Source organism: Convolutriloba macropyga, chromosome 2, assembly GCF_964194025.1.
Source record: "Convolutriloba macropyga chromosome 2, txConMacr16.3, whole genome shotgun sequence".
In the NCBI taxonomy this organism is placed as follows: domain Eukaryota; kingdom Metazoa; phylum Xenacoelomorpha; order Acoela; family Convolutidae; genus Convolutriloba; species Convolutriloba macropyga.
In genome coordinates, this window is record NC_134469.1 from 76,390,822 (window position 1) to 76,416,355 (window position 25,534).

General features: G+C 32.0%; 1 protein-coding gene across 3 annotated transcripts in view; it reads left to right on the forward strand.

Moving 5' to 3' along the window:
* Positions 1-1,978: 1,978 nt before the first annotated feature.
* LOC142335469 (uncharacterized) overlaps positions 1,979-25,534 on the forward strand; it is a 37,440-nt gene continuing 13,884 nt past the window's right edge. The window contains exons 1-2 of one of the 3 annotated variants that reach the window (XM_075383982.1): positions 1,979-2,140; positions 8,577-8,825. In XM_075383982.1, the coding sequence (XP_075240097.1) occupies positions 8,668-8,825 (158 nt within the window). In that variant the 5' untranslated portion in view covers positions 1,979-2,140; positions 8,577-8,667. The remainder of the gene's footprint in view (positions 2,141-8,576; positions 8,826-25,534) is intronic. The other 2 variants (XM_075383983.1, XM_075383984.1) reach the window with 2 other exon arrangements.

Here is a 25,534-nt window from a genome sequence, read left to right on the forward strand (position 1 = left end):
CCATTATATCTTTCATGAGAACACTAATCGGTAACCCCAAAATTGTAGCTACTTATAGGGAAAAAATACTCACTTTTTTATACCAAAATGGCTTTTGGATGGTGCATTTTTGGTGTTAGGGGGAAATCATAATTAAATATCATTGCTTCTCCCAAGTTTTTCATTCTTTTTTTCTGCTGTAATCATACTTTGTTCCTTTCGTTTAATAACCTCTGAGTTTCCTTCTGACTATTTTTGACAACTTGATCATTTTGCAAAGCTAGTCTCTCTTTTGTTTACTTAGCTAACAATTAATCAATTCGCTCCAACTTACATCGCTCAAGTTCGTTCCTTTTGATTACATAATCAGTATGCTCAATATTAGCTCCCAAATTCTGTAAACTATTTAAGCACACAATATCGAAGCTTCATTGTCATGTAAGTTCAACTATTTAAATTAGAAATTCCACAAGGGAGATAAGCTGAGTAAAGCCTATTCAAATTCCCAAACAACAATAATTTCGCAGTTTAACGCCCACCAAAGGGAATGGAAACGAACAAAAAAAAAATACAAGTTTTGCTCTAAACTGTTTCTACTATGTCATCTAGCTGTGGTTAAATAACATTGCAACGCTCGTTTAAGTAAGTACGTTCGATTTATATTGTAAGGTTCTACTTCGTTTCACCCCTATTCATTTAACCCACTATCATTTAACCACGATTTATTCACCCCTCTATCATTTAACCCTCTATCATTTCAGCCCTCTGTCATTTCATCCCGCCAATTAGCAGTCGACATTAAAGGCATGTTTTGTCATAATTAAGTGGATAAAATAATCCCACGTTCGGTTGTGATAGTTTCATATCAAGTCCAACGGGCCGCTGAGGCATGGCCGTGGCCTGCGAGGCATGGCCAAATGAATATATTGCTAATTTTTTATTCTTTATTTTATAAAAATTAAAATCGGGGTGAAATGTTAGAGGGGTTAAAATATAGAGGGTTAAAAGATACAGGGGTGAATAAATCGGGGCTAATTGATAGGGGGTTAAATAAATATGGGTGAAAAAGCGGGACACCATATTGTAACACTGAAAACCAAAAAATAATAAAAATTTAAAATTTTTAAAAGCGTTCGAACTTATTCTAACGTTTTATATAGAGTCCGTTCTGCTAAAAACCCGTTTTTTGTGAAGAATTTTCCAGCATCACTCAGTTTGTAATTGATTTAACAAAATTACTATGACTGTTTGTGAGTTTCAATAAATTTTGGACTTAAGCATGGTTGCATTTATCGAAGTGGGGGCCGATAAACAGGACCACAGTTGTTTCATGAACGACAATTGCTTGAATTCTCAGTATTAACCCTCGCTATACCTCAAAATTTTGACCATTGTTTCCATAATATAGGCACAAGCGTTCCTCATCAATAGAACTAACGAGAAAAAAAAATACGCACACAGCTCTGAACTGCTGTCCATGGCCATGCCTCTCACTTGCTAGTAAGATTTAGTCCGGAAAAAACAGGTCATTGATCGCAGAGAAGGTGCCACACGTGCTAAGCGAGCCCGCCAGGACTAAATTATCAGCGCATAATGATATTTTTTTAATGAAATAGTCATACTTCTTGTCTATTTGATACAAAATTTAGGTATCGTCAATCTGAAACCACGCCTTGTTGAAACGCACGGAATTGATTTGTACAGAACTTCACACTTTTAGCAAATGTTTGGATTGACCCGGACGGGGTTAATTTAAATTTGAGATCTATACAGTCCCTTGTCAAAATTTTCATTTGCAGGTTTGAAAGTAATCCGTTAAAATGCTATGATTGAATAAACATGTATCATTAAATTATCTAACGTTTGGCGTTTGAGAGAAGAAGGCTGGTATGTGCGCAGAATGAACGAAATATGAGATTGCTCGGTTGCAGTATATTAAAGCCAAGTAAAACGTCAAAATTTCACACAATTTCACACAGGCCTAAAAATACTGCAGTTAAAAACTGTTTATTTCCTGCCTAAGAAAACCGCCTAATTTGCCAAAACCATTTTCCATGTTGCTATTACAAATGCTGCTAGCAGTAAGCTGCGTGTAAGCATTACTACAAAGAAACGTGCTGAAAGGTATCGACATTACCAACATTCACAATTCTGTTCACAGGTATATTTTTTACTGCTTTATGACTGCTTTTCAAGCGCGTTTTTACGCGGTTAGATAAATTTAGTGCTCAAAAACTGATCAAAAAATCTTTGCGAATTTCACGAAGTTTTGTTCATGATTTTTTTTCTCAAGCAGTGTGAAAATTGGCTTCCAATCATGCACTTTTTGTAACTCCGTCAGCAAAAATTTGTATATCTAAAACCCAAGTCAAAAATGCTTGTTCAAAATCAATCATGATGAAACCCGTCCGTGCCTTGACCGCGAAAACAGCTTCCGCCATTCTTACCCAAAAAAATAGTCCAAGAAAATGGCTTTCAAGATGGTGTCGTCATGAGCGGTTTTAAGCAAAAACTTTAGGAAAAAGAGCCGAATGAGAAAACCGAAAATAAGGAGGCGCGGTAATTTAAGTTTGCACAAAATGTTCCGACTCGGCTTATCCTAATTTTGGCTTGATTGTGTAACAAATGAAATAGACGAAGGCAGCTTTCAAATTATTCAAAATTTTTTTGTACCTAGTATTTTAAAACTCAGTGAATTCCAATAGATTGACAGACATGCATACCAGTGATGTTAATAGCAATATGGTTATTTTACTGGTTCATTAAAATGGGCAAAAGTGGAAGAGATCAAAACATTTGGGTCAAAACAATTCATCGGCTCATTAAGCTGCCGAGCGGTTTAAGTCAGTATTGGACTTCTTGGCGATCTGCGTTATCACATGGTCTGAACAAAAATCGACCAGACGAGATAACGAAAATACATAGCTTGACAGGTCCTGAAAAGAAAATCAAAGAATTTGACTAATTAAAGACATCGCTATCAGCCTCATCAAAAGGACGATAGTCTTTAATAGTCAAGAAACATTTACAAAGAACAAAAACAAAAGAATCTGTAAAAAAACTATTTTCACCATTTTTGTTGTCAAAAACAGAAATGATTGTTTTACTAAACGTTTGAAAAGCATTTAGACTGCTTCCTTTTAAACGCCAATAAATTTTATTAGAAGCTCCAACAAAAAATGATAAGATTTGATATAACTGAAATTAATATGAAAACGAAAAACGATTACTAAAATGGGCGAAAAATAAAACTAACTACATTTTTGAAAACAAAGAGTGTACAGTTCTTCAAATTACGAAGAAAGATATAATTCGATTTACTTTTTTTATTGGTGATCACTCATGTAATCAAGATTGCTCATTAGAAGCCCTAGAAGGAATGTCATTATTTAGGCGCATTAACAAGACAACAACAACAAAATTGTTGCAACTCAAAACATTATTAAATTGTAGAGAAAACAATTTGATCCAAACTTCTCAAGAATATTATCTATAGAATTGAACAAATGAACAAAATTGAAAATGATTTACGAGTGAGCCAACGAGAGCTATCAAATGCATTTATGTGACTTGACTTCATAACAACCTGCAAAAACAGGCAAAGTTCGAAAATTAATAAGTATTCTGTAAAAATACATATTGAAATAGTCACTTAATAAAAAAAAAACTATCAACTAAAAACTTTAAACGAGTTTTTTTATGACCCACTGGATTGGCAATTGCCTTGTTGTTTTTGAAACTCAGTTTGACGACAGAAAATTGACGAACTGAGATTAACAAAATTAGGCTAAAGTGACTAAAGTGTTTACGAAGAGTGACATCAAATAGTTGGAAAAATTGTGAACAAATTCTACAAAATAGAAAACGCCCACTAAAAAAATTTAATTTGGTGAAACACGTTTTGACAACTCCTTGAACTAGCATCCAAAAAAAAAAACAAATGACCTAATGAATTGACTATTTTCCACTGAATAGAGGCCTTCGATAGTCAACATTCATTTAATTCAGAATACGCATTGAGAAACAAAGTGACAAATAAAAACACACCATTCTTTGAGAATAGTTGTTCCGGAAAGTTTTTCGGAAAGTAAAAAATGATATATGGATAATGGTAAAATGATCTCTCAGACTGTTCGAAACACAAGCCTGCGGGTCAACAACATACGCCAAAATAAGACACTGAATGAAAAACTAGAATTTGATAAGATATTGATGTGATATGATCCGCTTTTTTGACACTGAGCAGTTTCATAGTTGCCATTTTTTCATAATTTCACTATTGGGTTTGACAATACAACAAGTGAAAAACTAAATCCGAAAAGAAAGATCACATTGATTTTCGATACAAAGTATATGAGACTTGTCATCTGTCATTGAAGTTGCAAGTGGACAAAAAGGACCACAAACACCTTCAAAAAACTATATTTTTACTACGTATATTTTTCAGTGAATGATACTTTATATCTTACAGTATATTTTTACTTCGTAAAAATATACTGTAAGAGTAGAAGAAACACAAGATTTTGAATTTTTTTATGAATCTAAATTTACAACTGCATTTTGGTTTCGCAATGTCTTATAGAAGTTTGGACATGTGTGTAAAGAAGATAAAAAAGATAGCTGACAGCTGATATAGGAAAAAAAACATAGCTGACAGCTGACAGCTGACATAGCAAAAAAACAAAAGTTCTTGAGAACAGTGCAAACAAAAGATTTAAGATCCCTGAAAAAATATCGATGCAGTTTGGATAAAAATTGATTTGAATTACAAATTAGACAGCAAAATACGCCTTTGGTCATGGGAAGTGGACGTAAAAATAGCCAGGTTTTGAGTTTACAAATTTTGTTTATGCAGTTCTTAGGTCTATTGTTCGCGCCTGAAGTGACATTTGGGTCTTGATATTAACTTGCCTCTTTTTTGAAAATCAGCCGAAATTTCAAAAATTCATGCAAGATTAGGCTAGCTTTGATCAAACCGTTTAGCATCCCTCTTTTATCTTTGAAGGTGAAACAATTATCACGATTTTTTTGCGTTCACTTGTTAGCGTTGTTATATACAAATTAAAAATTTCTAAAATATTTGACTGAAAATAACGCAAAAAATGAACAGCGGAATTTAGATTTATGTTCACGAAATTTTAGTCAGCTTTATTTGTTCAACGAGAAAACAAACTCCAAAAATCTCGTATAGAACAGCTTCCTTGAACAGAAATTTTGCCAGGCATAGCCTTTTCATCTACAATCGCAACGCTACTCCACTTTCACAATAAAGTAGTGTAATTGTGCTACAATTTACATACTCAATGCATTGATTATAACATGGCGCAGTCAACAAGATAACGAATTGCTAGTCATTGAGCTGTATTACATTAATTGAAGGAAAAAGAGTAGATCACCGCTGAAAGCTATAGATATGCAGGTGTCCGGAATATTAGCCGACCTGAAAATTAGCCGCAAAAATACCAAAGAACGAAAGTTAGACGAATTAATTGCATGAGATAATTGCTGTAAGCAAACATAAGTAGGACACGCAATTGTCTAACTCGCTTACAAATGAAAATAACGCATTTCGCCATGCCTCGCGGGCCACAGCCATGCCTCAGCGGCCTATGGGACTTGATATGAAACTATCACAACCTAACCGTTCTCAAATACTATTGGTTAATATCTCCTTTTCGGCTAATATGCCATTCGGCTAACTTTCCTTTCGGCTAATATTCGCGGCACCAGATATGCACAACAACGGTACATAAAAATGCTGAGTCGGTTAGGTGCGAGAGTGTTGCCAGGAAACAGTGCGTAGAACAATGAGACATACGAAGTATATTCAATTTGGTGTATTAAAGAAAAAAAATGAATTTGTCGTCCAGATCCACGAATTTTCCCACTTCGTGATGAACTGCCCGTACTTAACGTTCAGAGAGAATCAGTACTGAATCAGAACGATTTCAGAATAAATTCTGTATTGATTCTTGAACCTCTCTGAATCAGAGGAAAATTCAGAATTCTTTTCTGAATTAGCTCTTAATCAGAATGAAAATCAGAAACTTATCTCAACACTGCAGGCACACAATCAAAATTCGCTTCAGCTACTTAACCTTACCAGTACCGAATTGGCCTTGGCGTTAGGAGCAGGTGGAAAACTATGAAAATGATGACAACGAAAATAACAAAAGCGAATATGATTCGTGAAACAATTCAAAGATCAAAAATTAACAGAAATTTGAATTTTTTGGTTCAGTAGCTTTTATTACTACTTTTGATGTCTTCGGAAAGCTCTATTTGTTGAAAGTTTGTTCAAAATACAGTATTATTCAAAAATTTGTCGCCATACTTTCAACATCAAGTTTGCTCTGTAACTGATGTAACTTATTTTGAACACGCAATTGCTCCAAGATAGCACTGTTTATAAAATTTTTTACTTAAGCTATCTTTTTAACGGCAACACCAGTAAATTTTGATTTAATCGTATACGTTTGCACTCTGTTTGAATAGCTTTTCTTTTATTCACCAGTTTATTAAAATTTCAATCTGTTCTGCGTAAATTTTGTACTTTAATGAATGTTCAAAATAATTTAAATCAACAGATTTAAATTATTTTGAACATTCATTAAAGTACAAAATTTACGCAGAACAGATTGAAATTTTAATAAACTGGTGAAAAAAAGAAAAGCTGTTCAAACAGAGTGCAAATGTAAACGATTAAATCAAAATTTACCGGTGTTGCCGTTAAAAAGATAGCTTAAGTAAAAAATTTAACAAAAAGTGCGATCTTGGAGCAATTGCGTGTTCAAAATAAGTTACATCAGTTACAAAGCGAACTTGATGTTGAAAATATGGCAACAAATCGTTGAATAATACGGTATTTTGAACAAACTTTCAACAAATAGAGCTTACCGAAGACATCAAAAGTAGTAGTTAAAGCTACTGAACCAAAAATTCAAATTTGGTTAAATTTCCATCTTTGAATTGTTTCACGAATCATATTCGCTTTTCTTTTTCTCGTTGTCATCATTTTCATAGTTCTCCACCTGTTCCTAACGCCAAGGCAAATTCAGTACTGGTAAGGTTAAGTAGATGAAGGGAATTTTGTTTGTGTGCCTGCAGTGTTGAGATAAGTTTCTGATTTTCATTCTGGTTCAGAGCTAATTCAGAAAGGAATTCTGAATTTTCCTCTGATTCAGAGAGGTTCAAGAATCAATACAGAATTTATTCTGAAATCGTTCTGATTCAGTACTGTTTCTCTCTGAACGTTAAGTACGGGCAGTTCATCACGAAGTGGGAAAATTCGTGGATCTGGACGACAAATTCATTTTTTTCTTTAATACACCAAATTGAATATACTTCGTATGTCTCATTGTTCTACGCACTGTTTCCTGGCAATACTCTCGCCAGTAACAGACTCAGCATTTTTATGTACCGTTGTTGTGCATATCTGGTGCCGCGAATGTTAGCCGAAAGAAAAATTAGCCGAATGGCATATTAGCCGAAAAGGAGATATTAACCAATAGTATTTGAGAACGGTTAGGTTGTGATAGTTTCATATCAAGTCCCATAAGCCGCTGAGGCATGGCCGTGGACCGCGAGGCATGGCCAAATGCGTTATTTTCGTGTGTAAGCGAGTAAGATAATTGCGAGTCCCACTTATGTTTGCTTACCGCAATTATCTCATGCAATTAATTCGTCTAATTTTACTTCTTTGGTTTTTTTCGGCTAATTTTCACGTCGGCTAATATTCCGGACACCTGCATATCTATAGCGTTCAGCGGTAATCTACTCTTTTTCCTTCAATTAATGTAATACAGCTCAATGACTAGCAATTCGTTATCTTGTTGACTGCGCAAAAAAAGTCTTTGTCACAGTCGGATGACTAAATGTCGTAATTTTGCGATAAAGCAGTTAGAAGTTGAATCTTTTGTGTTTAAACCACTTTTCTGATTAATGGGTCAAGTTTCTCTATTGATTTATAAAAGCTAAGTGGCAAATTTCTCTGATCCTACTCGGCGAATTTTGGCGTCGGTTAGTATAAAATAGCTAAACCAAAAAGCAAGTGATGCCAATCGTGTAAGTGCAACTGGTCTGACTATGGTCGCTTGTTTTTTTTCTTTTTTTTACCTTTGGATTTTTAATTTGCCTTCAAACTTTAAGACACCAGGCTTCATCAAGACAATACTATTAAACTATCTTGTTGCCTGTAGATGAAGAGTTAAGAGTAGATGAAGTTCATATTAATAAAACAAAGGTAAGAAATTTTGCATCTTGAAATGATAATCTATAGGCCTGTTCTCTCGGGGAGCAGCAAAACTATCTTACAACAAATTTTCTCTTGGTTAAACCCATTTTATTTCAAGTTTTGATAACTTTTTTGGCATGTGATGGGTTGGAACTTTATAAAATTTATTGAGAAAGATTCACCAAGATTGCGAAAGAGAGGCGTCGGAACATTATGTGCGAATGCGCATTACCGAACTTGCTCTTTGGGCTGCACAGCCATTATCAATGCACAAACACGCATTAATTTATTCACACATAGAAAAGGAAGCAAAAAAATTTCCACGGGTGGAAAGTGAATTAGTTAATTCCCATATTTTTTGTAGATTTTGCTTCCCGCTCAGTCCCGTTGTGCTCTACAGGTGTTCTCCGTTATCAGAGAAGACTATTTAATTAATTGCAAGCCTTCAGTTCGAGATGGAAGGAGGGAGTGGAGGCAGTGACGTGAAGCAAGTGTTTCTAAGTCACTGTGTGTCCTCACTGGGAGATGCAGCTGAGAGTCTGAGTCAATATCTCCAGTCTGCCAACTACTCTGTTTTCATCTGCTCATCCATGGCAGCTGGACAGGACTTCAGGTCACTATTTTCTACCAAATTACTTCATCTCTTTACTTCCCATGTCGCGGTTTTCGTCTGTGCTAGCTTCCCTAGTGATAGAAGAACCCAGGTCGAGGTGTCACCGCTAAAAAACGCTAAAAGATGTAAGATTTGCGGTGAGTTTGAACAAAAGTGTAAGATTTGCGCTCAATGCGTTGAATGCGGTGATAAAAACTTTTAATCGGTGAAAAAAAATTCACCGCTTAAGCGGTGAAAGAAAATTTTTCACCGCTGTCATCAAAATTTTTCAGTGCTATACCAGGATGCGGTGAAAAATTTTATCGCTAAAATCCCAAATCTTATAAATATTTGCCGCTAAATTTAACGCCTATATTAAATTAACATGAAATAGCATTGAAGTAAGTGACAGATGGCGCAGTGGAATAAGAAAATGTAGACATATAGGTGGTGATAGGTTTGAATCTGTGTAGGGCAGTTTCTTTTTCGTAAGAAATCCGGTGAATGCTATGAAAAAAAATTTCACCGCTAAAAATCCCAAATTTTACAAAAAATCACCGCTGAAAACCCCAAATCTTACAAAAATTCACCGCTTTCACTGCGTTCAACGCTAAACGATCAGGACGCTTAGCGGTGAAAAAAAAGTTTTTTTCACCGCTATTTGTCGCTAATCTTACATTATTTTTTTGGCCAAACCTTGACCCGAGAATCCGAATTTTTGCAAGAATTGTGCAAGCAAGGGAATACATACCAGTTATATTTCATTTGCAAGATTTTGAATCCAGCTACACAGAATATTGGTTTATGGATTAATCAAGCAAGCTTTGTGCAAGGTTTTAAGCTCTCCGAATTCTTTTTTCCTGGTTACCTGGCTGCATTCGGTGGTTGGTGGAGCTGAAAAAATTAACCAACTGTAGGAAAATCTACTGAAGTCGAATTGAAGCTGACTTTTTTCAGATTTTCCAATATAATGGTTTGGTTCTTCCCTGAAAAATAAAAATATCATTGGAACTATGTTTTTGCCAGCATTCCCGTCTAGCTAGATTCCTGCAAGATTTCAATTTGTCGACCACTAGGGTTTATAAGCGCAAATAGGCGATACGGTGTGTTCTCAGTTGAAGATGCCAAAACAAAGCTAACTCTGATCAGTTCCAGATTCGTCCTTTGATCAGACCCTGTCAGCCCAGGTTGAGGTGTCAGACGCACACGGCGTGTTTCCAAATCAAAGTTACAGAGTCTGGGATTTGGTTTGAGCGCACATTCGTATTATCAGAGGCCACTTCAATCTGGAGAGGGTCTCAGAGGTCACTTCAGGATGGTTATAGTCTGATCAGAGGTCATTTCCGTCTGGGTTGATCTGATCAGAGGTAACTTCAAGTGCAAATTAGTCTGATCAAAGAAGACTTTGAGTGCAATGGGGTCTGATCAGAGACCATTTTGAGCGCTTTTTCTGAAATTTTTTAATGAGAGATATTGGCTCTGCCAAAAAGCAACAAAAAAGAGTATTTGATCAGAGACACATCTAGATCGGCCGCACTTCAGTCCGATCAATGGGCAATTTGGTCTGGGATGGTCTGATCAGAGGTCACTTTCGGATGGCACCTCAACCTGGGAGACCAAAATTACTTCTGATCCGAGCTAGCTTCACGCGACCCAGAGAATAGTGTGGTCTTTGTTCGACCATAGCTGTCTCTGATCAGTCGATGCCAGACCCAACAGACCTCTGATCAGACCATTTCAAGACTTTGTCTTCACATCAAACCATGTCAGAGACAAGCGGATATTGTTCGGACATATTTGTGCGACAATTATCCACACTATCGTGCTGCTCATAAAATTTTCCAGAACCTTAAATTTGGGTGGCACTATAACCCGCGTGTGCCACATAATGATCTGAGAGTTTGTTTGCGTCTGGAGCCTTAACCTATGGGCTGAAAGATGCACAGTTGAGGAAATATTTTTGCGAAACTTAAACGCGCCCCCTGAACTAAGGTCGAGCCAAATTCTGGGCCACACACGAGTCCCAAGGCCCTAGCTTAGCCTGTGTTGCTTAAAAAATCTCCAATTTAAAAAAATAGTTTTCCTTGGCTCAGGTTACCCCGACCCTAATTAGGCGTGAGTCATAAGGCTGCTCTGATTTGACCAAATTTGGGTCGCATTCCGGGAATGCAGACCAACCTGACCAAAAAATGTGCTCTGATCAGAAACTGCAGATACTGCACTTTTAAAAACTATCGGGCTATTCGGTTTGCTGAGCTCATTAATGGGCTATCTGAAAGTGAGTTTTGATCAGTTCATATAACTCCTAGTAACTCATAGACTCAAAGAAAATGAACTTTCTTTGAACAAAACTTTATTCCATCATTCGCTTGCTTCCAAGGAAAAAGTGTAGAAGCCTCATTTTTTTCGTAATCTTTAATTATTGCAGTTGCGGTTTAAAATATAGAGTGCAAAAACTAATATCCACAGATATGGTTAAAAAACAAAACATATTTGGCTATTATGCTTATCTTCTATCAATAAGCTATTTATTTATCCATAAGGTGATCCTCGATCGAAATCATGTTCGACATACATTATATATTTTTTAATCTTACGAGGTTACGAGGTTGCTGAATATTCAGCGCTTTTCTTGCATTTTCTATTGAACTATTCCAATGGTGAAATTTTGTAAGATTAGCGTTGATTTTAGCGGTGAATTTTTGTAAGAATTTCGATTTGTAGCTGTGAAAAGTTTTTCATTGCTAAAAATTTTTTCACCGTTGTCATCGCATTGAGCGCAAATATTACACTTTTAAGTCAAATTCACATCAAATATTACACCTTTTAGCGTTTTGTAGGGGTGACACCTCGACCCAGGTTATACTCATTTTGATCTAGGCGCCAATATCAGACCACAGATCATCCAAACCGCCCATACTCTGCTATGGGATCTGATCAGGTCATCCAGATAGTAAGTGTTCTAAAATTATGACATAGATCGTGGAGTAGTGGATAAAACAAGGATTCCAACCACCAGTAAAATTTGTCCCTTTCTCCTAAAGCTAATCGCGCATGTCGAATCGGGCCAAATTTTACTGTTTGTTGGAATCCTTGTTTTATCCACTACTATATATTAGCTCTATATTCACTTCTTTTATATTTTAAATCTATCATTTCTTGTCTCACTTAGTGCAAGCCACTAGTACAGAGTTAAGCTGGTAATTAACCATTATCAGACTGATAGTTCGGGTTCTATCCTCACTGACTCCAGTGAACGTATCCCAGATACTAGTATAAAACTAATCAGTGAAACGGCTTCGCAGATGAGACTGTGTAAAAAGCACGTAAAACCACCTTGCGAAAAAACTTGAACAAAAATTGAAAGAAATATTAAAATAATAAAAATTTTCATATATCCCCTAATCAATATTTAATCAATTTAAAAATAAAACTTTCTGCCTCACTTGGTGTAGTGGTTAAATCATCGAGTCTAATTAAGTTGCTTTAGCAAACGGAAGGTCTGGGGTTCCTTCCTCACTGACTCCAGCGAACGTCCCCCGATTCTGATGAATTACTATGAAACTAAGTGAGATAAAAAAAACCAAATTCACAGTTCTTAAAAAGGATAATCCCTGCTATGAGACTGTATATGGGACACACTGTGATGGGTATACAGTCAAAAACACTGAGATCGGTGGAAACACAGTGATTAGTGTTTTTCTATGTCTTCTTGAATATTATACTTATAAACATGCTCTCTGAATTGATTTCTAGTATGACCATATCTATATCTATGAAGATAAATTCATAGTCTACATTTCCTATTTCTAAATCTATATAACGATATATGTTTATAAACATTACACAAACTACACGTTAGATATTGATCAGGATCAGAATAGTGATATCCCAAATGTTCTATATAATCTTTAACCTTAACCATATTTTTACATACATAACAAGAATATTCTAATTCTTTACAATTATTACAACTTTTTTTCCGAGGTTTATTTATACACTTATTGCATTTCATTTTCATTTTTCGAAAAATTATTTTTTGATTATTTCCCTAAAAAAATACATCATGTCTCAGTCAACAAATACAAATGTCATAAACTTCTGTGATGTCTGTAATTTATCCTTTGAATCAAAGAAGGCTTTATACAGGCATCAATCATACGATCTCAAACATAAGGAACAATTGGAGAAAATGTTTGAGTCTGAAGAAGAAGAAATCTCGGAGAGGGTGTATAAATTGGATGAAGATGATTATATTATTAAAACTAAACCACCCACCAAACCTAAAACTAAAACTGAAGAGGATATCTACACCAGAGTTAAGTATGAATGTAAAGAATGTCATGAAGAATTTAGAAGTAAAGTAGCTCAAACTACTCATTCATATAGTCACAATCGCATGTATCTAGAAAACACAGAAGACTTCGATATAAACTAAAGTCAGAACATGAGAGAGTTTTATATTACTGATAAAGGTGGGAATTACATTGAAGATATAGATGAAGCAACTAATTACTCTTAGGAAGAAATTAAAAACTGTTACCAGTTTCGTAAAGTTAAGAGTTTTAAATATAAGATCACGGCTGAATGTGATTATAAGAAGAGAACCAAAGAAGAAGTTAAAACTACTAAAATATTTTTCAATACTGATTATATTAATAATAATGCAATATATGAATATGGTGACTTCAATCGGTGGCTAGATTTCGAAAAGGAAATATATGAAGGTTATGGTTATGATTTTGAGTTTCTTGGAATAAGAAGTATTCAGTTAAACATTGAACCAACTAAAGCATCTATTGGTAGTTATATAGATTTACCTCCTGATCTCAAAAACTCTCAATCGATATTAAATATACGTAGTTATAAATACAATTGCTTACAACTAACTATAACTGCTTGGCTACATCCCGCCCCACACCATGCAACTCGAGAAAATAAATATGTAGATAAACTAGTTGAACCAAGACAACAACATGAAGATGATTTTGCTTATATAATAAGAATACAGGAATTGTATAATATTAATATTTGGGTATACACACCTTGTGGTAATGGTAAAATAGAATTAATTAATTAAGTGGATGATTTTAATAAAGATAGAAAAGATGTAAGAATACTAGTTTGGATTAATGGTCAAATAGAACACTGTGCCCTAATAAAAAAAAGAAACCTTCTTAGAACGACCAAATAAAAACAACATTAAATAATATTATTGTGATAGGTGTACCTATTGGTTTAACTCACAAATTAAATATGGTAAACACGAATGCAGCACCTCATTCAAACCAGAGATTGTTTGTCCTAAGAAAAAACATTTTACTTTTGTAAATGAACACAAACGTCAGAATATAAAAAATATTATAACTGCTGATATAGAATGTTGCATTGTTGAAGTCTCAACTAATGATTTAAAATATGTAATAGCTGAACATATTCCAATGGCTGTGGGTTACACCTGGCAAGGTATCTTCAAGCACTACTTCGGTCTAGGCTGCATCAAAAGATTTGCTAGAGATCTGTTAGAAACAGAAGCTGAGAATAATTTCAAACATAATGAAAAGATGATATTCACAGAAGAAGATAAATTATATCATGAAACTAATAACACTTGTCATATCTGCAGTAAAACATGTATTAATAAAGTAGGAGATCATTCTCATGAAACTGGTAAATATAGAGGACCACCATGTAAAATATGTAATCTAAGATACAAACAACAAAACTTCATTCAAGTAATATTCCATAATGGCTCTGGCTATGACTTCAACCTACTATACAGTGAACTCTTTAAACAGAATAATGATAAAAGAAAAGTAGATAACATACCCCTAGCTGCTGGTAAGTCTAAGATGTTTAGCATTGGTTGTCTCAAATTCTTAGATAGCTATAACTTCCTAGCTATGTCTCTAGATCAAATGGCAAAGATATATGGATGTAAAACTAAAACATTATATCCATATGAATACTTTGGTTTGGATGATTACCAAAAAGTTATAGGTAATCTAAAAATAGAAGACTTTAAATCCTCTCTACATAATAAATTACCAACACAAGAAGAAGTAGATAATTTTAATAATGAAAACAGTAATAAAACTGGTAAAGATCTAACTATAGAGTATTCACAAAATGTGGAAACATTAGACTATTGCATGAATGAATATGTTAAACTAAGTATGAAAGAATTCAAGCTCAATCCTCTACATTACGTTAGTCTCCCGGGTTATAGTTTTGATTGTTGGTTAATGTCAAGCGGTGTAACATTAGATACATTACAAGATAAACAAATGCTAGATGATTTTGTTGGAGCAAAGAGAGTTGGTATATGTGGAATAATGGGAGATGGATATATATAAATAATCAGGGAACCTGCTTCGCAGATAGTAATACTAATACTAATGCCAATATTAATGATAATACTAATACTAATACTAATACTAATATTAATACTAATACTAAAACTAGTCAGGGAACCTGCTTGGCTAGCCACTAGCAAAGCTCGTTCGCAGATACTAATGATAAAGTTATTAATAGAAATATATGGTACATAGACGCAAACAACCTATATGGTTATGCAATGATACAAAAGTTACCTTATAAGGACTTCCAGTTTACTACTACTACTCTTGATACAATATTGAATAATCCAGATGATAGTGATCATGGTTACTATATAGTTTGTGATATTGATTATACTAATGAATGTAAAGAGAGAACAGAACAGTTAGCACTAATGCCTAATAAGAGAAAGATAAATGATATTGAATTAGGTTACAGAGAAAGAGATGGGGGCAAGGCAAGATCAGGGAAACTGCTTCACAGATCAGAGAAATTAGTCTTAGACCAAAACAACAAAACAGAATATATGGTTCATTATAGGATGTTAAAGTTCTATGTTAAGATGGGAGTAAAAGTAACAAAAATACATAGAGTAATTAAATTTAAACAAGATTATATATATAGCAATTATATACAAAACAATACAAATAAAAGAGCAACAGCTAAAACTGAAGCAGAAAAGGATGTAAGGAAATTAATGAATAACTCATTATATGGAAGAATGTGCATGAATCCTCTACACTTCTTTCCAAGCAAGTTCTTGCATAATGAAGAAAAGATAATGAAAAGTGTAAGTAAACCAACATTTAAGAATATAACTAGATATAGAGATTATAGCCAAAAAAAAATAGCCAAAGAAAAAAATAGAATATGATTCTCCAGTATATGTAGGTGTTACTATCTTAGCACTAAGTAAATTACACATGTATGATGTATTCTATAATATTCTACAACCATCCCTCAAAGATCTAACACTTCACTATATGGATACGGACAGTTTCGTATTAAGTTATAGTGAAGGTAAAGTTAGTGATGAGCATATGGACTTAAGTAATCTAGACATACCTATAAAAACTAATAATAAAGTCCCCGGCAAGTTTAAGCACGAGCTGGGAAGTAGGATTATTGAGGAATTTATAGCATTATCCCCCTAAACATATAGCTTCAAAAATATTCTAAAAACACCAAAGAAAAAGTAATAAAGAAGCATAATAATAGATTATTATGATGCATTAATGAATAAAACACAGAGAACAGTAGATCAATGTAGAATACAAAAAGTTGGTGATAACATGACAACAACAAAAACAAGTAAGATTAGTCTAAACACATTTGATGATAAAAGATTTTATGTAAATAATATTTAAAGCTATCCTCATGATGAGAATCTATATCTATTCAAAAGAGATTTAATAAAAATTGTCCGCCAAGCATCAGTGAAACTGCTTCCTAGATCATTAGATGGAGACAAAGACCTACTGGTTAATAATATTCTAGAACTAACCTTTAATGATGATAGAAAGTTAATTGAAGTTGCTATTATATTATATAATGAGTTTTGTTAATTTTTATAACAAATAATTATAGACCTAATTCATTCATTACATCCATATGGTTGGTAGTTAGTATATTATAAATCAATATCTGAGCCATATATTTTTCCATAATGTCTCCCATGATTGTATTCTTATATACTGTAGCTCCAGCTAATATATTTTTATTATATTCTAGAAATTTTATTATATTCCCAGCCCCATCTATATATTTAGAATAAGTTGAAATTATTTAATCATCATGATTTGGTTCCTCAATATGATCAATAAACTCATCTATAGTATTACAACGTCTTTTACAAGCTAAACATCTTTTTAGATTAAGAGAGAAGCTGTTTTTATTATCCATTTTTTACTCTTATTATAATTTTTCAATACATATAAAATGACTAAACTAGATGAACTTATAGAATTAAACTACCTAGAAAAACTAAACAGAAAGAATAGATTAGAAGATAAATTAAAACAACAAGAATATTATGGTGAAATAGAAGAGTTATTTAATCCTTTAACTAAAACACTAAATGCAAAGAATGAACAGAACCTAGCATTAAGTGAACAAACATTAAGAGCAATAGATTGGCAAAATCCAGAGTTAGATAAACAAACTAAGATGATTGGTGAAACTGCTTCGCAGATCGAGCAAGCTGGTTCCCAGTTTAATGAAACTGCTTCCAAGATGGGTGAAACGTTAAAGGGGACCATAAAGCAAACTCAAGATATAGCACCAGTTTTTGTTGATACAAAGACAGCCAAACTTCTTCATGACATGGGAGCTCAAACTAATCCTCAATTAAAATTAGAACTCGTAGATTTACCTAGTAGGAGATATAAAATGAATGGTGTTGATATAACTCTAGAGCAGGGTGCATTTTTAGTTAGGGATAATGTATATGAGTTTTCAGAAGGATTTACTGATTTTCTTACTAAATCAAATGTAACATATGATGATAAGGTTGAGGAAGATCAAAACAAAGTTTTTAAAGGATATTAGATACGATTTACGAAAAGGGGATAAGAAACGCGGTAGATATAGGACAGTTAAACGTATAATGGAGGTAAGAGATGATATATTTGACAGGGGATTAAATGGCAACCCAAATAATTTAGTAGAAAGACTAGAATTATTAATACTAGAAACAAAAGCTGGTCATGATGGGTTATATGATGAAATGCTAGATATATCTAAGCAACTATTTTCTATGAATATTATTAATCAAAACCAACTAGATAATTTTGTTTTTAACTATGGCAAGCAGGTGAAACCATGACTACGTTCATAAAAAATGTGGAAAAACAACAACAACAACTAGCTAAAGAAATATTCAGTCCTCAAATAGCAAAGTTTAAAAGACAAAGAATAATACCACTATATAAAGATGAAACATGGTCAGCTGATTTAATTGATAAGTCATCTCTAAGTAAATACAATAATAATTATAAGTTTATGTTAACAGTTATAGATATATTCACAAAATATGCATGGGCTATTCCATTAAAGAATAAATCTGGTTTATCTATAACTAATGGTTTTAAAATAGTATTAAGTGAGCATCCACAAGGTGGCTCTGAACCTAGAAAACCAGAAAAGTTATGGGTAGATAGAGGTAGTGAGTTTTACAATAAAACATTTAAATCTTTACTTAAAGAATATGGAACCGGCAAAGCCGCTTCAGGGATAGAGCTATATTCTACTTATAGTGATTTAAAGGCTGTGTTTATAGAGAGATTTAATAGAACATTATTACACATTATAAATAAACCAATGTTCATCAACGGTGATGGTAATTGGGTAAATATATTAAATGATGCTGTTGTAACATATAACAATAACATTCATTCAACAATTAATATGACAACAATTGATGCTTCTAATAACCCTGATAAAGTTAAATACTATATCAGTGGAACTGCGTCGCAGATTAATTCTACCAAAGCAACACCAAAATTTAAAGTTGGTGATTATGTTAGAAATGTAGATAAACGTAATATCTTCTCTAAAGGTTACACTTCAAATTGGAATAGAGAGTTGTTTAAAGTTAATGAAGTTCTAAAAACACAACCACCAACTTATAAAAAAGGAGATATTAATGGTGAGATAATAGAAGGTAAATATTACGAACAGGAATTATTAAAATCTGAGTTTGATTTTAAATCTAACAATAAGTTTTTGGAATCATTAAATATATTTCTTAATATAAATAATGACAAGAAATAGATTTAACTAAGCGAAACGTCATATAGGGAATGGAAACAACTTAACACTAAGTAAGGCTCGCGGGTTATTCCTAGAAGATAATGATAATATTGATATGAAGGATACCTATAAAATTACAAATGTACATCCTCCGATAGATGAAAAAGATGTTGTTAATAAAGAGTATTGTGACAATAACTTATTATCCTCTTCTAATAAAAAAACATTTTAAGTAGAAACATAACTGAACTAAGAAAGGGTGACTTTGATAAAGTTACAACTAAAACATTACAACTAAATGAAACACAAGTTAATGAAGAACTAATTATTGAGTTTATTGAATCAACAAATGAAGTCAGAAATACTGTTAAGTTTTGTAATAAAGTTGCTGCAGATACTATCTCTAAATATAATCAATTAAAGCAAGAATTTGATAATAATAAATCTAATCAGAATATCACTAACATACACTTAGATGAAATGTTTACTAACGGTCTGAGAGAAATGAAAGAATACAATAAATCTCTTAGAGGTGTTATAGTACAATATATAATGGCTATACTTTTACAAAGTAAGTTACTTGATAATAAAGAGAAAGACAGACTTGAGATGCATTATAGTTTTAATCAAGAAGATACAATGAAAGAAATAGAAAGAATTTTTACTAATGAAAATAAGCAAAGCAAAGACCAATCCAACAGCACCGAGTGAGAGATTACTATATCCAGATTTGTCATCAGTATCAGAAGGACTGATAAACGAAAAGATTCAAGCTAATAATAAATTTAACGACAATATTAACATTATAAAAGATATTAGAAATTATTATGAAACTGAAACTAATAACTATAATAAGAAGTTAAGTAGATATAAGAATTATATTAACATAGCTGAGAGAACAGAAATAGCATTATCATCAATAGCAACAACTGCAACAACAACATCAGTTTCACTAACAGGTATAGGATTAGCTTATTCTATACCAACAGTTTCGCTACAGCAACTGTTTGTGATTCATTATCAAAAACAATTAAAACTAAAATTAGAAATAAAATTATAAAGTATTCACAAATGTATATTTTAAGTAAACAGTTGATAAGTTTATTAAACTATATACTAAATCAATGAATGATAATAAAATAGATAAAGATGAGTATAATGAATTTGTTAAATTATATGAGGATTATAGGAAGAATAAGAAAAACAAGCTGAGTATTTTTTTAGATTAAAGATATTAGTGCTTAGTAATAACAATGTTTTTAGTAATAATAATATTAGTATTAATATTTATCGATAAATATATAATCATAATCATAGCTATAATCATAATCATAAACATAATATAATCATAATTATAATCAAATAATTATCTTTTCTTTGTACCTAAGTATAACCCTCTTCCTTTTTGTCCTACTTTTATACCTTCACCAGTAGTTGCAAATTTAAATAAATCAGGTGTGGCTGATAAAGCAGCTCTAGGGTTTCTAGATGCAGCTGCACTTCCTATTTTAATTGCTATTTCTAATGCTCTTACTGGATTATTAGCAACTTTCTTTCCAAAATTAACTGTAGCCCTACCAACACTTTTACAGAAATCTTTAAGTCCTTCTGCTTCTATTGTTGCATCAGATACTGTCATTGATTTATTCCTTCTAGATAAAACACAATTACCTTTTAACATTTTAGTACCTTTTGAAGTGACAGGTCCTCTTATATTAACAGTACTACTATAATGTCTACCTCAAACACAATATGAATTAGTTTTGAACTTATTTAAAAGACTCATTTCTATATATAAAAAATAATGGAAGTTAAAATATATAATCCCTTTGTTGTTATTAAGCCTAAGCCCAAGCCTAAGCCCAAGGTTAAACCCAAGCCCGAGGTTAAGCTTGAAGCTAGAGGCTTGGCTCTAGAGAATAAAACGAAATTAGACATTATTTATGCTAAAGGTTTTGTTAATACTAATAAGAATTAGTTAGGTATTAACAAGAGTAACAATTAGAGCTGACTAGCTATAAGTATAAGTATAAGTATATGGTTATGTATATAATTATAACAATAACTTTATTATACTATAATTATAAATTATCGCTAGAGTTATAACTAAAATTATAATTATTGCTAGAGTTATATCTAAAATTATAATTATCGCTAGAGTTATATCCATGACTTAAATTATATCTATGATATAATATCAACCATCTTATTACCATCACTATTCACACTAATAACCTTTCTAGTTAATACTAATGCATGACATATAACATCTGCAACTGCAGCACTAAATTTAAAATTAAGTTGTATTGGTTGTGGACATATATGATCCTTTTGATATCTAGTATCGAATACATATATTCTATAATTACGTTTGAATGTTCTATGATTTATATATGGTTTTATATTATGTGGTAGCCCATTATAATCTTTATTAAAGCTAACAATCTCTTTAAAAGCCTCATTATAATTATTAGTACCATAATTAATATTCATTCTATCCTCGGGATAAAACTCACTACCAATCTTACAATAACATTCAGTAACATTCATTACATCAAATGTACTTGCATCATGAGTTTGTTCATTAACATTATTATTTTCAAAACCAACTATTATATATTGTGGTCTTTCCATACCACTTTCCATACCTAGATCAAACAAGAAGTTAGTAGCACTGGGCACATTCTTATAAAATGTCTTTCTATCATAATAACTAAAGTCTACATTATTCTTTTTACTTAAACCCTTTTGCACAGTAATTCTATTATCATTACTAGGATCAATACTATGCACACACCATGATATATCTCTAATTTCTATATTACCATCATTAGCAACTGCACCAGGATTAGCATTAACTCTAAATAGAGCTCTATCATTATTATTTCTTTTTAATATTAGTTTAAATCCTAAACCATATATAATCTTTTCTAAATCATTTATAAAACCAAATAGATCACTCATCTTAATCATCATATACCTATGACCTCGTTGTGCAGCAATATGGTCACCATTAAGTTGACTATCTCTATTGCCCTGATTTCTAACAGAACCACTCTCATATTCATCATCGGTACTAGTTAATAACTTATAAATCAATAGCTTAGGATGACAATGATCTATCTATTCAATAGTCCTACCACCACTAGTTTCAAGCTTAATTGAACTAAACAATGCCGTCACACCATAATTAACTAATCTAATATTAGCATCATTAGCAAATACACCACCAGCATCATCTGATACAACAAACTCTATCTCTAGATATGAATCACGTAAATTTAAATCATTCTCTTCTCTATTGAGAATGATATTAATATTGGTATTAACCGTATTCATTGTTGCTAGATTATTAGGTTTATATTTTATAATCTTACTTTTATGTATATCATTTTTATAACCGTAAGTTGCATCCATATTAAAATAGCATCCAAATTTATCTAACATTTATTAGATAAAAAATGACAGACAACTTGATTCTATATGAACTACAAAATATACACGAAGCTTTAACTAAAACTAAAGAAGAGCATACACTTAACTTTAGAATGCTAAAACCAACAGAAAAGTTTAAATTTAGTGAACCTTTACTTAATACAACAAAATTAGGTTTAATTAGATTATCTGTTTATAATTCGGTGTTTAATGTGAAGAGGAGAAATAATCAATTCTTATATGCTAGTACTGTTATAGAAGATGATGAAGCTTTACCTCAGGCTCTTAGCTCTGACCCTAACCTTAACACTATCTCTACCTCAAGCCCAAACATTACATCTATACTTAATCATAATTATAAAGGAATCCCATTGCTATATTCAACTATTGCACCGGGAGCATATGAGTTAACTGACATAGCAGAATTAATAAAAGAAGAAACTGATGGTAATGTTATAATAGAACCTGATAAGAATACGATGAAATGTTTAATGGAAATAAAACAAGGAGCACTCAGCTTTGATATAGAAAACGCACTAGCCTCATTACCAGGATTTAGAAAAATTATTTATTAAAAAGGTAGATATAAATCTCAGAAAATTAGTGATATTATGGGTTTTAGTACTATTAACATTCATTGCAATATTATATCTGGAGCTAAAGATAATGGTAAAGATACAGACATACTATATACTTTTAATCTAACAGAACCACGAGGTTACTTGATAAATATTATACCAACTAATATCTTATATCAAAATGTAACTAAAGATAGAATAGAATATATAGAATTTCAAATTAAAGATGAGCATGGAAGACCTATAGACTTTAATGGTGATGTATTAAGTTTTACTTTACATCTAGTTTAGTCTTTTTCTTTATGACTTAACTTAAACTAAACTACAAAATTTTCCTATCCCAATTAATTGTTAGTTTACCATTAATATTTTTATTTTTAGTTATATCAATGACAATATAATTATAAGGCTCTTTCCATACCTTATTACATATATTAGCAAAATCATTATAACTAAGTTCAAAATTATTAAAGAAATCGTGATATATAGATGTAAGGACTTTACCTCTTTGTTCAAATAAAATAAATAGATTACAGTTCTCTCTAACACTCTGCCTATCCAGAGAGCACAGGTTTTGATTAAGATATATCATATTACAGTTATTATGTCTACCTCTACAAAAATATTCATTGATAACTGGTTCTTTGGCTCTAACATCATCGAATATCATTAGTTTCTTTAAGTCTTTGGGTAGTTTATCGGGAGATGATAAATCTTTTATATCTTTAATAAATTCAACATCTGCTTTTGGGTTTATTCTTTCTATACCATGGTACTGATCACCAGTAGGTCCAATGATGTATAGCTTATCAAAGTAAATACTAGCTAGAATTAGTTTTTTTAATAAGAATGTCTTACCACATTCACTAGGACCAGATATTATACATCTAAAGTTTTCTGGGAATGCGGCTTCAGTAATTATATCATCATCATTTAACCATGAATATAGATCATCATTTATATTAATAGCAATAGGATTTGTTTGGATTATATTATTTCTTGGGGGTGATATATTCCCATGATCGGTGAAACCGCTTCTCGAATTATAACTAATTCGTAGATTAGGACTACTTCTCTGATTATAACTTTTTCCCCGATAGACAATCTCATCATTGACATTATCATTAACAATATCATTATCCTTAACATTATCATTATCATTAGCATTATCATTAACATTAAAATTATCATTATCATTAACATAATCATTATCATTAACATTATCTTTAACATTATCATTATCATTAACATTATCATTATCATTGAGATTGACATTATCATTATCATTATCATTATCTTTATCATTATCATTATCATTATCATTATCATTATTAGCAAAGCTACTTCGTAGATCATTAACATTATCATTAAAATTATCCTTATCTTTATCACCACCTCTACTACAACTTAAACAAAAACACTCATTATATATTCCTGGATATTTACATTGATTAACTAGAATATTCAAAGCACTTTTAATTCTAAATCCTCTATCAATAAGATAGATCATATATAAACAATAAGCCCCACAATAAGGTTCATCGTATTGTTGTATTCTTTCATTAGAGCCTAGATCAACATATTCTTCTAAAAATAAAGGTGAAGTTTCTACACCAAAACTATCAAAGTAATATGTTGGACCACCTTCTCTTCTTATAACTAAAACCCAATGTGTACCTTCAGTTGGATGTAGATTTACAATAATGTTAGAAGTAGGATCCCTGATACTATCTGGAGTTTGATCTCTCATTACAATCTCAATTGGTGTTAGACTTATATCTTTACCTATATCTTTTATTCTGATATCACTCATAGCATTATTATCAATATTAAATTTATTATTGAATTCCTCAAAAGTTAGGATGAGCATTTTTATATAATAAATTTATTAAATCTAAGTCTAATTATAAGTCTAAGTCTAAATCTAAATCAAATCTATATTTACTATATAAAAATGGAAACAGGTAGTGCAGTTTTTATTTTTATTATTATAATTGGAATTTGTTATATAATATATGATTCAAGACCAAGTAAATATACAAAACTAGAAGAAAGCTTTGGTGGATTTATGGATAGGAGTCTAGTTAGATTTGAATATGAAAAGTCACCACTACATACTATTGTTTATGGTGGAACTGGTACAGCCAAAACATATTTTATTAGACAATATTTGAAGTGATACTCAGTCCAAAACCAAGATCAAGATCAAGATCAAGATCAAGATCGAGATCAAGTTCAAGATCAAGATCAAGATCTGCGAAGCAGTTTGGTAAACCACGAACAAAGTTCGTTCACTGATCAAGTTCAAGATCAAAAGTCCATAGTTATAGTTTGTAAAGATGATAGAGACTGGATAGATCCTGAGTCTAATAGGTTTTATACTGGGTTTAATAAATGTGATATAAATATGATCACAAAAAATAATATGCATAAATTTCAAAATTGTGTAATAGTACTTGATGATATGGGTGATAGGTAAAAAAAGGATATAGGTTATCATTTTACTGAAGGTAGACATTATAATATTCAAATGATTGTAATGTGTCATAAACCAGCTCAAATAATTAATACAGCAAGAATGAGTTGTGATACTATTTATTTAACAACTTATAATGGACCTGACCTATT